This window comes from Rutilus rutilus, assembly GCF_951802725.1.
Source record: "Rutilus rutilus genome assembly, chromosome: 21".
NCBI lineage: Eukaryota > Metazoa > Chordata > Actinopteri > Cypriniformes > Leuciscidae > Rutilus > Rutilus rutilus.
Window position 1 is genome coordinate 14,061,360 of NC_140226.1, and position 17,275 is coordinate 14,078,634.

At 37.8% G+C, this 17,275-nt stretch overlaps 1 protein-coding gene across 1 annotated transcript; it reads right to left on the reverse strand.

The window, feature by feature from the left end:
* Positions 1–266: 266 nt before the first annotated feature.
* On the reverse strand, positions 267–16,401 carry txndc16 (thioredoxin domain containing 16). The gene is made up of 19 exons (XM_084393947.1): positions 15,981–16,401; positions 15,762–15,844; positions 15,537–15,610; positions 14,764–14,838; positions 14,533–14,654; positions 14,347–14,437; positions 12,091–12,247; positions 11,794–11,960; positions 9,963–10,023; positions 9,771–9,891; positions 9,545–9,691; positions 9,405–9,464; positions 7,765–7,933; positions 7,264–7,400; positions 6,330–6,414; positions 6,036–6,174; positions 5,655–5,824; positions 5,369–5,559; positions 267–861 (listed from the first exon to the last, which is right to left on the reverse strand). Exons 1-19 carry the CDS (start codon positions 16,120–16,122, stop codon positions 650–652), a joined length of 2,403 nt encoding a protein of 800 aa, XP_084250073.1. The 5' UTR covers positions 16,123–16,401; the 3' UTR covers positions 267–649.
* Between the last annotated feature and the right edge of the window lie 874 nt (positions 16,402–17,275).

A 17,275-nucleotide genomic window follows, 5' to 3' on the forward strand; every position in this document is an offset into this window, starting at 1 on the left:
CAGATTCCAGCAGCACTCACAAAAGATGGGGGGCTTGTTTGGTAACTTTGGTTTGAATTAAAAAGTAGTTCTTCCCTTGTTAAATGTGATGCTAATTTACTTTAACAATGCAATCAACCAAAGACGCACCCACTTTCCGGTTTGACGTTAGACTTTCCATCATGGAAGAAGCACGGTATGGTTAAGAAAAAGAACAGAAAAAAAAAAACAGTTGCTGTTCTTCCGTGACTGAAACAATGTGCAGTGTACAAATCGCAAATGTCATCCACATGTGAAGCTCTGTATTTGTATAAAAGCATTATCAAACAGGCACATACTGTAAGAATAAGAATGATACATTTTCCCAAAAATGTTTACATAAATTATTTTTGATAAATACAGTGTCGTAGACTTTAAATACCTCATTCTGTATAGATAAAGTTACAGCACTAAAATGTAAACCATCTTGCGAGTGCTTGATTTCATTTCTGGAAAAGTCCATTTGATTTTGACAAAAGAAGTTGGATAATGTGCAACCTCGACATTCTGATAAACATTTCTGCGAATAGCACAGAACACATTAACTGCACATGTAACATGAAATCTGGCAGATGTCAAGCAGTCATGTGAAATGTTTACATAACCCTCTGTGCCATGAGAAGATTCGACTTTATAGTTCAGAGTGCTGACGGGGTGCTTGGGGGTTTGGTGATGGATATGGAGTTTGTTTTTGGTTAGGCCTCTGCTGTCTGTTGCCTTCCCTGCCCCCATTCTTCATTTTAGGACCCTTCTGGGCTGCGTAAGTTGGTGCTTCTTGGTCCATTATTGCCAAAAAGTCAAAGAACGGTACAGGAGGGCCCCATTTCCCATCTGGGATCAAGCCTAAAAGAACAACAGAGAAAAAACAGAGATTGTTGTGCTTGGTGACGTCTGTCAAACTCATTGTTTCATGAATGTTGATGAAGAACAGCTAGCGTAACTTAACACAAACTACTTGTGACAACAAAACAGCACTTAGGGAGTAAATGATGCTTGATACCTGGAAATCTTAAGTAGAAGAGTTTACTAATCGAGAGTGACAACTGCTTCCAGATGTCTTGGTGTGGAAACTATGTAAATGTAAACTGACCTACTGTGAAAACATAGCTGCCTGCATGCGATAACAGACTGAAATAAAACTATTTATAAATGAATGCAAATCACTAAACACTGGGGGTTAGGCATTTTATTCTTGGTATTTGTGAAATTAACTCATCTGAATTTAGACAATCCAAAAAGAGCCAATTAAATTGACTAAACTTTATATTGGTCGAAAATGTAGTACCGTTAAAATGTTTGGAGTCAGTAAGATTTTAAAAAAGAAGAAAAAAATGTATACTTTTATTCAGCAATGATGGATTAAATTGATAAACAGTATTTCCACAAAAATATTAAGCAGCACAGTTGTTTTTAACATATGAAATGTTTTGTGAGCAGCAAATCAGCATATTAGATTGATTTCTGAAGGATCGTGAAAATTCAGCTTAACATTTTAAAATAGAAAACACTTTGAAATTGTAATATTTCACAATATTATAGTTTTTACTGTATTTCTGATCAAACAAATGCAGCCTTGTTGAATATTAAAAAAATATATATATATATATATATATAAAAATCTTATAGACCCTAAACTTTTGAAAGTTACTGTTAATTTCTACAGAAAAGGGTTCCTTGAATTATAAGTCATGCGTTCACAGATAATTCAAATTCAAAATAGTTTTACAGCGGCTTGGAGATGATAAAACAATCTGACACACAGCAAACTGGAAGACCAAACATTGCCTCTGCTGTCTCCACTGAAATGGGCGCATAGACAACACTGAAGACGTGGAAAATATGTGCAGACCTTAGTATCTCTTCCATCCAAAAGAAATAATTGCAGGCTATTTCATGGATATTACTTTGCAAAACATTTTTTGCAGCACACTGATTAAAAACCTGTGCAGCCCTGACACCTAGAACAAGCATAACTGGAAGAGTCCAGCAGTTTCTGGATTGAAAAACAACTGCTGAATAAATAAATGTGTACACCTGCGTTTAAATGTTTGGGGTTAGTGAGGTTTTTTAAATATTTTTGAAAGAAGACTCTAAGCTCATCGAGGCTTCATTTATTTGATCAAAAATACAGTAATGTTGTGAAATATTATTACAATTTAAAATAACAGTTGTCTAATTTGCAGGATTCTTTGATGAACAGAAAGTACAAAAGAACAAAATTGATATTAAAGGAGTCATAACCTGCAATTTTCACTTTTCCACGAGAATCAATGTATGTTATGATCGACTAACGATTATACACTGGCCGGGAAGCCGATATTTAAAAGTGAAGCGTTTGTTTACCTCAGGGTAAATAAACCAGCGCGCGTGCACGCGCACTCAAATACGAGATTTTGATTTCAGCTCCCTCTTGACGTCATGAGGTAGTAGGATATACCATATATGGACACCGCAGCAGGAAGCCCCCCCTTCCCCTCTCCCCCTCATATTCAGTTCAGTCGAGAAAGATGGAGAAACCGAGTGCACACCGGACTTGCTCTGTGGTTGATTGCCATAAAAAACATGTAAATGTGTTTTATCTCCCAAAATCGGACGAAACTATCAGGGACCAGTGGATGAAATTCATTTTTAATGACGCTGTCCCAACAACCCTTTCAACTGGCGTGCAGAGCCAGAGCGTCCACGACAGCCAAAACATCGCATTGATCTCGCGAGACAATAATGCCTTCAGAAATAAGGATAAAAGTAGGTCTGTGTTTATTTTTTTTTCCACTTTTCTTTTTTAGAAGGGCCTGAAAGACTATAATACAGCAGTAGGTATCCAATGTAATACTAGGTTATGACTCCTTTAAATAGGAATCTTTTGTAAAATTACACTTTTTTTAAATAATGTTCTATGAGGTGAGGTCCACTCCACTTATAATGTTATCAAGATTTCTACACCCAAAAACATCCTCATTAAGAATAATAAGCTATTTTCTATCCTGTTTTTGACCCTCTCTTTCAAACACACTGTTTTAATGGGCGTGCCACATTCAATATACAGTGTTTTTGAGAATCGATACAGTATCGCCAAACAAAATATTGTGATATTCACTGTATGGATATTTTCTTACACCACTATTTACTAATAAAGAAGCAATGTTGTAATGTAGAAGTAGGTGTTGATCTCCTTCTGCAGTGACTGTCTTCTATCACACTATGACATAATAATGTGACACAATCACAAATTTTCCCAAAGCTGGTTTTGGACTAATGAGGAGTTTTTGACTTACAGGATATTTTTATAGTACAATGACATCATATTTGTCAAAAGATCAAGGAAAATTTGATTTCTTTAGAACGGTGGCGTATATTTAACTTGGATAAGAACTAGAACTGCAGGATTTTTGAGCCAGAACATCAGCACTAATCACACTCTGTGGACGTGGATCAACAGATGTGGTGGTTTCTACCATAAAATGCTGGACTGTCATGCTTCTACATATCAGGAGACTGACGGACTATCAGTATGACTCCTCTGCTCATGAGTCTGCAGCTATCTCTAATGTCTGTGGTGCGGTGGGATTAATCAGCCTGCGCAAATGTTTTGTCGCTCCCGCGAAATGCATAGTAACCGAACAAACAAAATGTTGGTTGCTCAAATTACAGGAAAAGCGGACATCTGGGTCCTTGGAATTATTTTGAAAAAGGAGAATGATATTGATTCCAAACACATTTTTGATGACAAGCGTCATTATTATAATTGCTCTTACTTACAGTTAGAGGTTTTTCCCATACCTCAAATAACACAGTTTGTTGAGAAAAGGCATCATATTACTTATCCTTAGAATCCGACTTATGATTCGACATGTGGACTATAAAACAGTCATAGACTGTTAGACTGTTAGTCATAGACTGAAGAGAGACACAAGCCATTAGAATTCATACTCTTCTCGCACCCCCTGCCTTGGTGCATCTAAACTAGTGTAACTTGAATGTGTTGATGATACAGAAGGACACTGACACTCATTGAGGAAGTTTCTATGCGAAATGTGAAAGTAAAAAAAGAATCTTGCTTGTGCTCAGACTGAATCCTTTGTCTGGTCACAGAGGAAAAAGAAGGACAAACCCATGAATGTGTAACGGGAAAGATTACACTACCACCCAGTCACACTTGCAGTAGAAGAAGCTAAAACACTTACATCACAGTCATACGGCTGTGAGACAATATACAAAGAGCCTAATAAAATCTATGGGGCCATAAAGCACAAAGGAAACAACTATTGTTTTTCCAACTACCAAGAGTCACAAAACAGGCGCGTATACGGTGGTTCTTTTAACAGCAATACAAAGGACATTTCATTATAATTACACTAATGCTTCAAGGATAAAATTCAGATGATGTGTAGACAATTGTATTTGCTCTGCATCTGACTGGCATATGAAATTTAATAAATATCTTCCGATGGATAAAGTGCTTCATCCATCCTCATAAAACACATTTTAACCGACAGACGGATGAAGCCAAGTGCAAAAAGCTGCCAAAAAAGTCCCCAGGCCCCAGGAGTCCGGCAGAAGGTTTCAGGGAAATAACTTGTAACAATCAGACACAATTAAGGGATACAGTTTCCTCTCAGCTTCGTAGGAAGCAGATGGGAGATGCTGAGATGTGGGTATAAAACCAGTCCAGGTTTTGACGCTGACAAAAGCAAGACCCGCTCTGAGACCATCAGCAGGAATGGAGTGGCGTGTCTTTGGGGACATTCGAATGAGAGCGCGTTTTGGAAGGGCATCAACAGAGCTGAGTGCTGGATCTGAGTGATTGGGTTTGTTTTTTACCACAGGCAACAATAGAGATTGTATTCGGGGAAAAGTGTTGATGAAGTTCTGAATGGACAGGGTGTGATCTCATAAAACATCTTTACTTTGTGCCAGCCTTTTCAGGGCTGTGCAATGACCGATTCCTGGAACTGTGGGCATGTAACAGACATCGATAACTGTACAATGACACACATTTGAAGACATCAAATATGAAGTAATGTGAACAGCAGCTAAAGAGGAGGTGTGAAGGCATTCATATCCTTCATGTTTCCACTGTTCTCACACTAATATTCTTGTGAAATTCGTGCAAAATCTCCTAAATTTTGCCAAAAAGGCAAATTACGAGTAGTTTTTCTATCATGAATGAAAGTGAACTACTGACAAAGTCACAGACAGTGTACATACAGATGCCATTAAATATGATAAAAATGAGATTTATTGCCCCAAAACTGTGGAATAGCCTTCCACTGTGTGTTAGAACTGCTCACTCATATTTTGTAGTTTTTTTGGGATTAAAAACCTCTAATTAAAAGATACAGGGACTCACCTGCTGGTTGTTCCTGTCCGTTTTCCACATCATGAATCCACTGCAGGATGTTCTTAGCCATAAGGGGGCGCTCTGGGGGGAAAAGGAACACCTCTCCTCCAGTTCTTAACTTTGAAATCACCAAAGCAGGAAGTGGAGGTACAAAGCCAAGATACTTCTCCAGGACAGACCTCCCAACAGGTGTCCGACCCCTAGAACAATGAAACCACATTGATGGCAACTAACAAAGGGTTTGCTTAAAGTGAATGCATTTTGATTAATGAGTCTAACAGATCATGTTCCTCACAGATGGATCCAACATGGCAGGAAGGAATCCAGCTGTCCAGAGCTCAGTGGACGCTTTATCTCTGCTAAAGACTTCGTACTCTCTGTACTGTCCTCCTTTCCGATAAAAAGCAGTAGCAAAGGTTTCCCAAGCTCCAAATACCAGGAAAGATTCTCCACTGTCAGTTCAGGCTTTAATGCAAAACATATTTTCATCTTGTTAGTGAGTTTTTGGTTGTTAAAAGCACTGTTAACTACGTCAATGGAAGAGGATGGTCAATTCAAATGACTTAAATTCCACTAAAACACATGTGATTTCAATATAACGTACCATTGAGCAACTGTGAAGGATAGTGTTTAGAGACTAGAGTGAACTTGCAACTATGCTACCAAAACAACTTACAAAATGATCCAGTTCCACTCGTTTTATGAGTGAGACCTGTTCCGTTGGGGAGGATGATGGGATAGAATAGACTTCATAAGGAACTCCAGGGCCGCGGGATACCAGTAAAGCAGGCAGGTTCACTGACAGTCCCTCTACCCTGTTCAAATACAGAGCAGTCAGCTTTCTATTACACTACACTGAAAAGTCCAGACATGTATCATCTTGTTAAAGAGCTTGACATCTTTTGAATGGCAAGATATAATATAAAGTTGAATACATCATCAAAATAGTTACGGTTAAACTGTCAGATACCATTGCTCCGCCTCTTTGTTGGCAAATAGCCCAAGAATTGTCTCTCCTCTGAGGAGTCTTGCAGCTTCTTCAAATGAGGTTACACCTAAAACATAAAGAGCACCTGAATGACAGGATCATGGGCATATCAAGTTATGCAATACATGCTACACCCAATAAAATACATTTTGGTTGCCATAATATAAAATGAAGAATGCAACGTACAAGTAGAGTAACATTTTAAGAGGTTGGTCATAAGCCAAAACCAATAGTAATTTAGTCATGTCCATTTGCCACCATCTCTCTGACCATTACAATTAAACAGTCCACCAAAAATCATTTTCTCACCCTCATGTCATTCCAAACTGTAACATAAAAGAATATATTTAGAAAATTGCTGGTAACAAAACAGTTTTGGTAAGCATTGACTGAAAAAAAAAGAGAGAGACATTTTTCTAAATATCTTCTGTTACACAGCAAATAAAAAAACATCCTTGCTTAAAGGTAAGGTAATGAAACACTTTTGAAACTCTCTTCACAGTTCAATAATAGAAGTGGTCTAAATATGTATATATGAAAAAAATGATATATCTCTTCTGTGGAAGTCACCAAGAAATGTTCATCCAATCATTGCATTTGGTTCGCTCTGTAGGGAGGGTGGGATCTGATGCTTTCAAAGCTAGCTTGCTATTGTTAGCTCTCTGAAATTGCCTAAACTACCTTTAATAAAATAATCTTACTGTCAACAAACAACTTTTTTTTATTTCATTTTTGAAAATTAAATAAAAAAAAAGTCACTTTCAGTGTACTACATCAAATTCTACAAGGAAAGATGAGGAAATAAAGGATAGAGGTAATGACTGGATACACCAACTAAAATCACAGTCCAGTCGGTTAAAAAACATTATAAAAATGCCCAGAAAAGGGATGTTGGTCCTGGGAAAAAGGAGCTTACCAGTATCTTGCAATGAACTGAACAGGCCCAGCACTCTGACTGCGGACAAATCTACATGTTTACTGTACAAATCTCCCTCTAAGAATGACGTCACCTCAGCAGAGGAGGATAGATGGGCAGGACTGAAGACCAGACTCCTGCAAGAACAAAATTAACTCATTAATAAACATTACTGAGGTGTGGAATGTTCAATTGCGATGTCTTTATTTAAGACTATTGTTTTTTTCGGGTGGGAATGTAGGCAGTGCATTTATATCACTGCACTGTTGTCTTGGGCCTAACTATTAATTGATTTTTGATGGTGCTCTACAGATAAGACACCACAATTTCCATTATCAGCTCAAACCATATAAGAACATATAATAGAAGGCAAACTGCAAATGCACACTGTAGCACTCGACTCTTGCACACAATCATCAGGCCACTAATTAAAAAAAAGACACAGACTGAATCACACCCAGAGGATCGGAATTTGTGTGAGAGAGAGGACGTGAAACTCACAGTAGTATGAACGTGTGTAGGCTCTTGGTTCCCAGCATGCCTCTGTACGGCTGAGCAGCAGCCATGGGGCGGTAGATCATAACGGTGGGGAAGGAAGTGATGTTCTGATCACTGCAAATATCAGTCAATTCTCCACAGTCTACAGCTGCCAACTCCACCCCACTCACACCTGAACACGATAAAGAAAAGTGCATTTAGTGAATGCTGATATTAATTACAAAGTATTCGTCACCCTAACTATTAGTGGACATTTTTTAACATAGCATGTGGTGTCATTTGATAAAATGGACACAAAAATGGTGCATCTTTAAATTCCCTTGACGTTTTAATTATGCAATCTCCCGGTGTGAAAAAGTATTTGCCCCATATATATGTGTATATGGGGTACATATATATGTGTATGTTGATCCAAACCTGTATGACTTAATGTGGAACACAGATGATATTTTGAAAAATGTCTGTTTTTGTCTATACAATAATGCGATACAATTAGAATCAATGAGATTCTAATATTGTTTGGACCCCAAAATGCTTCAAAATGTATTCTTTTTTCATTCCACAAAAGAGAGAAAGTCATACAGGTATTAAATGACGAGAGTAAATAATGACAGGATTTGATTTAGTTGTATTAAATCAAATTATTTCAAGAAAGATGATGAAATAAAAGATAAAGGAAATACAATCACAGACCAGTCGGTTAAAAAAAATGCTCAGAAAAGTATGGAAGCTTGTTTCCGCCACTGAATAAAACATTTTAAAAGATAATTGCGACTTTTTATCTCACAATTGCGAGTTTACATCTCGCAATTCTGACTTTATATCACGCAATTCTGACTTTATAACACATAATTGCGAGTTTATATCTCGCAATTCTGACATCTTCTCTCAGAATTGTGAGATATAAAGTCCAATTCTAAGGGGAAAAAAAAGACGGACTTTTTTTTTTTTAACCTTAGAATAGTTTATATCTCACAATTCTGACTTTATAACACGCAATTGCGACTTTATATCATGCAATTCTGACTTTATATCTCCCAATTGCGTGATATAAAGTCAGAATTCTGAGATATAAAGTCAGAATTGCGTTATATAAAGTCGCAATTGCGAGAAAAAAAGTCAGAATTCTGACTTTATAACACGCAATTGTGACTTTATTTCACGCAATTCTGACTTTATATCTCGCAATTCTGAGAAATAAAGTCAGAATTGCGAGATGTAAACTCGCAATTGTGAGATAAAAAGCCGCAATTATCTTTTTTTTTTTTTTTTTTTTTGTGGCGGAAACAAGCTTCCATAGAAAAGGGATGTTGGTTCTGAGGAAAAAGTTCAACATTATTTGTTTGCAGATTCCACTTTGGTTGTTATTTTATTATCTAATGCAAATAATTTTTGAGGCCACTGTAAAAGCAAAACTATTTATTAAGTGGAGATCAGATAATGATTTTTCTTTAACATTGGCTGAAAATGGATTCCATCAAAGGAATCTTTTAAAAAAAAACAAAGACATAACTCAATTTACAGCATTTCAACATTCTGCTACTCTGGCAATTGTGTTCAATTGAGTAGCAGAATGTAGAAATGCTGTAAATTGAGTTATGTCTTTGTTTTTTTTTTAAAGATTCATTTAAAAATGCTTTTACCTTCAAGTGCATCCGCCACCTCTATATATGACTGAATAAAAGCCATACAGACAGCGTCCCCTAGAGGACAAAAGTGGATACATCAGGTTCATAGATTCCTCTAACACCGCAAATATAGTGAGACAAATATTAAAACTTACATTTAAAATAGAACAGCACCACTGTGATATCATTCAGCGTGACTGTAGTTTGAAAAGTGTCTGATGTGAGTTCAGTAACAGACTCCAAATCCGGCATATGATCACGGTCTCTGTACACAGACTCTGACACCTCATCATCAAGGATATCTGGATGAAGTCAACAAGATCTTTAAAACCAGTTTAAAACCATTCTAAGACCTGGATGATCGCATAGGTGGCATCCTACCAAGATCTGACCACTGTTCCTCATCTCCCTCTTCATCTTCAATCTTGTGTTCTTGCAAAAGTTCTTCTTTGAAAAGTTTCATAACCTCCTCTGCACTATTCAGGGTCAAATATTTCACATCCTGTTGACAAAAGTTCTTGTTAGAAACAGATTTTTCAGATAATCACAGCCACATTCAAAGGTTAAACTGACCTCCTGTGGGAGTCTGTATGCAGCGTTATATTTAAGTGGAGTTTTCACGGTTGGACTTTCCCTGAAAAATGAAAAGATACAGTGTTGACTAAAAAATAAGATCTTTGGAAGGCGATTTGGAGATTATTTGGATGCTGTATGGATATAGCAAACCTGACCCCATTTCCTTTTACTCTTATTGTGCATGATTCATTAGTACATCCTATGCCAAGAAAAGTTTTTCGTAATATTCACCAAAATCTAAGAACTTTCTATGCTTATGTTTTTAGCTGATGGGAAAAGAAATATAACCAATGATATCATATTCCTCAAATCCAGACAGATAAAACGTTCAACCTACAATAAGGTGTATACAACATTAATGTAGTTAATGTGATAGTTAACATGTCTAACAATAAATAATACTTTTATTATTATTAATCTTGGATAATGCTTATTTTTGTGAACACTGATGCATTGCTAACATAAAAATTTGTAAATATTAAAACATTGTACAATGCCCTAATATATCAATTATTTAGCGATTATTTTATAATTACCGGTAGTACGATTTTTTTCTGGACAGAAATTAATGTTTTTATTCAGAAAATATGCTTTAAATTAATCAAGTGATAGTAAAGACATTTACATTTCAAATAAATGCTGATCTTTTGAACTTTCTATTCAGCAAAGAGTCCTTAAAAAAAATGTAGAATGGTTTTGAACCTATAAAACAAGATAGCAAAAATATTAAGCAGCACAACATTGCTGCTCAAGAAACACTTATTATTATTATCAAATCATCATATTAGAATGATTTCTGAAGGATCATGTGACACTGAAGACTGGAGTAATAATGCTTCAGCTTTGCCATCACAGGAATAAATAACATTTTAAAATAAATATAAAAATTTATTTTTTTACTTACTTAAAATAATATATGTTAAATAATATATAAAATTAAAAAAATATACAAACATTAACCAAGAAAATATTAAAACACTCTAAAAACTATTGTTAGTTCATGATATTTAAAGCTACAATATGTCATTTGTTTCACCGCTAGGGGTCGCTAACCTCTTACATTAACAAAGGCGCAGGTTGATGATGCATAAGCTGAATTATGGAACTTGCCATCATGCCGAAGGATCTAATAATGTTTATGGAAGAGTGAATACATTGATGTTTTTAACATGACTGTGGTATGAAGCAGCTGTCTGCTAATGAGAAACAGATATCAGCGGCACACGCGAGTCCCGCGGATGTACAGTAGAGTATGTACATTTGCTCACCTCTACATTTTCGCGTCTCTGTCAAGTCAAAGTTAGTCGTGGACGTGGAGCTCTCGGCATCTCGAAAACGTCACACCGATATTGACCCTCGTTTTAGTTCTCCTTTTGTCTCAAAGTCTGCTTGCCATGGTCCATAATGTTTGAACGAAACAACAACAGCGTGAGCGTGCCGCTAGACGTAACGCAGTTGTCCACGTCTGTCGCCATGGTTACTATGGCAGTACGAGCGGAAACCAGGGACAACGCGGATATTACGTCATTGACAGGCGACAAGTGGGACAGGGTGACAGGGACGAGCCATTATTTAAAATTGGAATTTCTCTGAAATTAAAAATCTTTGGGAACTTTTGGGATATTGTAAGTACACAACTGCAGGAAATATATCACACTGTGCAAGTGATTTTTGGATATTTTATTACAAAAATCTTACATATTGTAGCTTTAATGCATTAGCTAATTACTTATTGTAAAGTATTGGCCATTATTTCCCATAGAATCTTGTTATATAAATATTGAAGTTGTATGAATTGCGCTATTGTTTTTATTGTCCTCATCAGTACCTGGAAATGAGCACTACGCCAACCTCCCCGCGGAGCTGCAGGGCGAGAGTTTGAGCGGTGGCCCGGTCCAGGTGCTGGGTTTGGGGCTGAGAGAACAGAAACAGCACGGGCACACTGAGGTGGATATGAACCACATCTACATCAGAGGGGTCCACCTCTGCCTCTGTCTGCCAGAAAAGTCCAGAATTGGATCAAAACAGAATGGATAATGAACTTCTGCAAGAGACTTGAGAATCAGAATAACACCTTTTCATCATAAATGGCATAAATGTCAGGAAGTAGAAGAAGCTTACTCACCACTAGAGGTGCCTCCATCAGCTGGAGGAAGGTGTGTATGTTGATGGTTTTGAGTGGTTTCCTCATGGGAACGCTGGGGCATGGATCAGACTGGCTGGACACACCTTTACAGTGCAAAAACCACAGTCGTGCTTGTGAGGAAGAGGAATCGACGACCCTGTACAGAACAAGATACATTTGAGGGACACTAAAGCAGAAGAACTTGTTATAATTTAAGACAAAACTGAACAATATCTCCTACAATAAGTTTACATGCATCCAAGGTCACAAACCCTTTGATTTTCTCATAATACACTTTGCAGCATCTCTTCATTTCTCACAGTCTCTGAAAAAATTTGATTAAGGATTCAGTCTCTCTAAATCTCTCCTCTCTGAGAGCTACTCTGCTCTGATTGGTCAGATGGTCCAGTCTGTTGTGATTGGTCTACCGGAGACAGTAACTCTTTGATCTTTGAAACTTTGCAGACCTTTTCCATTAACATACAGCTATATTACACACTTCATGACGGGTAATATACAAAAAAGCATAATAGGGGCACTTTAATAAAATGTTTGCTGACTATATTGTGGTTGTTGGATATGCAAACATCTGATGAGAGCTTTAGAACGACACTGGGAACACCTTGTGGCCATTTTTGAAATACTTTAAGAGGGCTTGAAAGTACAGTGAGGAAAATAAGTATTTGAACACCCTGCTATTTTGCAAGTTCTCCCACTTAGAAATCATGGAGGGGTCTGAAATTGTCATCATAGGTGCATGTCCACTGTGAGAGACATAATCAAAAAAAATTAATCCAGAAATCACAATGTATGATTTTTTAACTATTTATTTGTATGATACAGCTGCAAATAAGTATTTGAACACCTGAGAAAATTAATGTTAATATTTGGTACAGTAGCCTTTGTTTGCAATTACAGAGGTCAAACGTTTTCTGTAGTTTTTCACCAGGTTTGCACACACTGCAGGAGGGATTTTGGCCCACTCCTCCACACAGATCTTCTCTAGATCAGTCAGGTTTCTGGGCTGTCGCTGAGAAACACGGAGTTTGAGCTCCCTCCAAAGATTCTCTATTGGGTTTAGGTCTGGAGACTGGCTAGGCCACGCCAGAACCTTGATATGCTTCTTACAGAGCCACTCCTTGGTTATCCTGGCTGTGTGCTTCGGGTCATTGTCATGTTGGAAGACCCAGCCTCGACCCATCTTCAATGCTCTAACTGAGGGAAGGAGGTTGTTCCCCAAAATCTCGCAATACATGGCCCCGGTCATCCTCTCCTTAATACAGTGCAGTCGCCCTGTCCCATGTGCAGATGCTACCACCCCCATGCTTCACAGTAGGGATGGTGTTTTTGGGATGGTACTCATCATTCTTCTTCCTCCAAACACGTTTAGTGGAATTATGAAAAAAAGTTCTATTTTGGTCTCATCTGACCACATGACTTTCTCCCATGACTCCTCTGGATCATCCAAATGGTCATTGGCAAACTTAAGACGGGCCTTGACATGTGCTGGTTTAAGCAGGGGAACCTTCCGTGCCATGCATGATTTCAAACCATGACGTCTTAGTGTATTACCAACAGTAACCTTGGAAACGGTGGTCCCAGCTCTTTTCAGGTCATTGACCAGCTCCTTCCGTGTAGTTCTGGGTGGATTTCTCACCTTTCTTAGGATCATTGAGACCCCACGAGGTGAGATCTTGCATGGAGCCCCAGTCCAAGGGAGATTGACAGTCATGTTTAGCTTCTTCCATTTTCTAATGATTGCTCCAACAGTGGACCTTTTTTCACCAAGCTTTCCAGCCTTGTGGAGGTGTACAACTTTGTCTCTAGTGTCTTTGGACAGCTCTTTGGTCTTGGCCATGTTAGTAGTTGGATTCTTACTGATTGTATGGGGTGGACAGGTGTCTTTATGCAGCTAACGACCTCAAACAGGTGCATCTAATTTAGGATAATAAATGGAGTGGAGGTGGACATTTTAAAGGCAGACTAACAGGTCTTTGAGGGTCAGAATTCTAGCTGATAGACAGGTGTTCAAATACTTATTTGCAGCTGTATCATACAAATAAATAGTTTAAAAAATCATATATTGTGATTTCTGGATTTTTTTTTGTGATTATGTCTCTTACAGTGGACATGCACCTACGATGACAATTTCAGACTCCTCCATGATTTCCAAGTGGGAGAACTTGCAAAATAGCAGGGTGTTCAAATACTTATTTTCCTCACTGTATATCACTCTTTAGAGTATGTTAAGCTCACCCCATGTGTTTCAGGACTAGAGAGCCAGTTGTCTGGACAAACTGGTACTTGGATCCATACACAAATGCTGCCTCCATCAAAGCTCGGTGCTCTGTTCGGACAAAGAAACAAGAGATGTTATTGCTTCATTCCAATCAAGAAAACGGACTCTAAAAGCAAAATACATACAGAGAATAGAGATCGTACCTGGAAGGCCAAGCACCGGTATGTGACCGACCACAATGTCACTGTTTTGTTTGGCCGCTCTCTCCACGCGCAGCAGCTCAGCAGGTGTGTGTACGTAATGGACTTCATTGAAGAGGACCGAGCTGAATGGAGGATAAAGGGACACATTCAAAGGTCTTCACTGTAGTTCCATCAGGCAAAATATGAAGATCTTTAAACATTGTTGCTAGTCAGTTTTAAATAAGAACTCACAAAAGGACATGAGAAACAATCGCGTTGACGTCAAATACGGTATCGATGTCAAAACTCCTAAGGACCTCAGAACCTCTGGAATGATAAAAGACAAAAAAAAATGGGATTCATGTCATTCCAGACCTGCATGACTGAGTCATATTGACCATTTTTACGGCACTTTCTTATCATTTCTGATGCTGAACTCATTCACCTTCACAGTATGGCAAACATATCCTTCTGTGTTCCATGGATAAAAGAAAATCATATGGGTGTATACACTGCTGTTCAAAGGTTTGGGGTCAGTAAGATTTTTTCTGAAAGAAGTCTCTTATGCTCACCAAGGCTACATTTGATCAAAAATACAGTAAAAACAGTAATATCGTAACATACATTAACAAATTAAAATAACAGTTTTGTATTATAATATTTTAAAATACAATTTGTTCCTGTGATCAAAGCTGAATTTTCAGCATTATTACTCCAGTCTTCAGTGTCACATGATCCTTCAGAAATCATTCTAATATGCTGATTTGCTGCTCAAGGAACATTTCTTATTGACAACAGTTGTGCTCCTTAATATTTTTGATACAGGAATTTTTGAAGTTCATTAGAACAAGCATTTATTTTAAATATATATAGTTTTTAACATTATAAATGTCTTTATTGTCACTTTGCTGTCAATTGAATATACCCTTGCTTTCTTTGAAAAATCCTTAAATTGTACTTACCCCCAAACTTTTAAACAAAAATGTTTCTATAATTAGATGAGGGTAAATTATATAAACCTGTACCTGAACAAGTGTGCCTTGGTCATGAGCTTTTCTCCAGTGCAGTAATTTTCTATAGCATCTTTTGAACAGTTCACCTGTAAAAACAGTTATATTCAAGCTGTTTCGCTTTATTGCAGCATAGTCAATTTCATGTACCAAGTTACACTAACATAACTACAAACCAAAGCTCCTTGTGCTTACATTCCGATGCATCTCTCTGGTGGGATCAAATGAGATTTTTCTCACCTTTACAACAGATATCCCATAGTCCTCTAGGGCATCTGCTGACATCTCGAGCTGCTCCATGAACAATTTGATGGTTGGATTGACTGCAAGTAAACATAATAATTAATAATTTAACATTGTTTCGACACCTCAAATCCAATGAAATACGCAGAAGTGCTGATCTGACAAATGATGTCAACTGCTCTTCAATCATTTTCTAAACATTAAACAAAGTCTCACCATGGTTTCCAAAGTATATAAAGGATGTCTTCCCTGTGTGCATCCTCTCCATGAAGCTCTGGCTGGAATCTTCTATCAGTTCGGAGGAACATTGTTCTGCTGTCAGGCCAAACAGAAACGCAACCAAATAGAAGATACACATGGTGCCCTTTTCCACTTTATGGACCTTTAACTTACATCTATTTACATTAGTTCATAATAGGGATGAACCCATCAATAACAACTGGTACTCAAAGAATCCATATCCAATCAAAACAACTCGCCTGTGCTGTGCAACTGAATGCATAATTCATAGCTTAAGGATAAAAAAAACCTATATGACCCTTTTGCAAATCCTTTAGGTATGATTCGGGGCCACTGTTACAAAACTTAACCACTGCAAGGCAAGCGTACATCCTCAAACATTACTGTCTACAACAACATGCGCAAATGTTGTCCAATCAAATGTTTGGGGAGGGTTTAACGGTGTGTTGAACACCAATCAGAAGGCTCATGATGCCAATGAGAAAACCAATGAGAATGAAGTAGGCGGATATATCATGGATCATTGGTGAATGGCATTTGAAAAGCCTGTCATTTTGGCTCGAACGAACAGTATTTTCAATACACCCACTATTTCTAATGGGATCCAAGATGGCGACTAAGCGCGTCAGTTTCCAGCTTCTCCCTATTGGCCGGAAGGTGGGGCCCGAGCGTGATCGCTCCCGCTCCCTACGTTTGATAATCGTTTTTTTATAGAGTTGTTTTTCTTTGCTTGGAGGAGGGAGCTGCCTTGCAGAGATTTTATTTTATTTTAATTATTATACTTATTTTTCCATACCATGCTTACAAAACGTCCAATAATCTATTGCACGCACAAGCCACATCTTAACAGGTCATCCATCAGTTTAAAAAAAATAAAGAATGCAATTATTTTACATTTTACGTTACCGATTACAAATTCAATCCAGTCTTACAAATTAACTACTGTAGACATTAAAAGCCACATGCGCAAACGTCCAAGCAAATTGATGGTACTGAAAATAATAACGTCAATACTTAGAAAATTAAGAACGTAGAGGACCAGAGGCAGGACACCTGAAAAGACAAATGATTGGTTTCTCCAAAAAAAATAGGCGGAGCGCTTATCGCTCTTTGGCCAACGTACTAGAAAAGTCAAGTCATTTTGGCTCGAATGCGACAGAAATTTTCCATTCAGCTCTATTCAACTGAGAGCCAACATGGCGACACAAGTGCGTCAGATTCTAGCTCTTTCCCATTGGTCAGTAGGCGGGGCCCGAGCTGCAACGCTAGCC

What these genes read in the sequence shown, in the direction of transcription:
- txndc16 (XM_084393947.1), bottom strand. Translation starts at nt 16,122, where the DNA reads ATGTGTATCTTCTATTTGGTTGCGTTTCTGTTTGGCCTGACAGCAGAA. An exon ending in ATGGGATATCTGTTGTAAAG is followed by an intron (nt 15,611 to 15,761) that starts GTGAGAAAAATC and finishes CTGTTTTTACAG; the next exon opens with GTGAACTGTTCAAAAGATGC. An exon ending in GGTGCTGTTCTATTTTAAAT is followed by an intron (nt 9,465 to 9,544) that starts GTAAGTTTTAAT and finishes TTTGTCCTCTAG; the next exon opens with GGGACGCTGTCTGTATGGCT.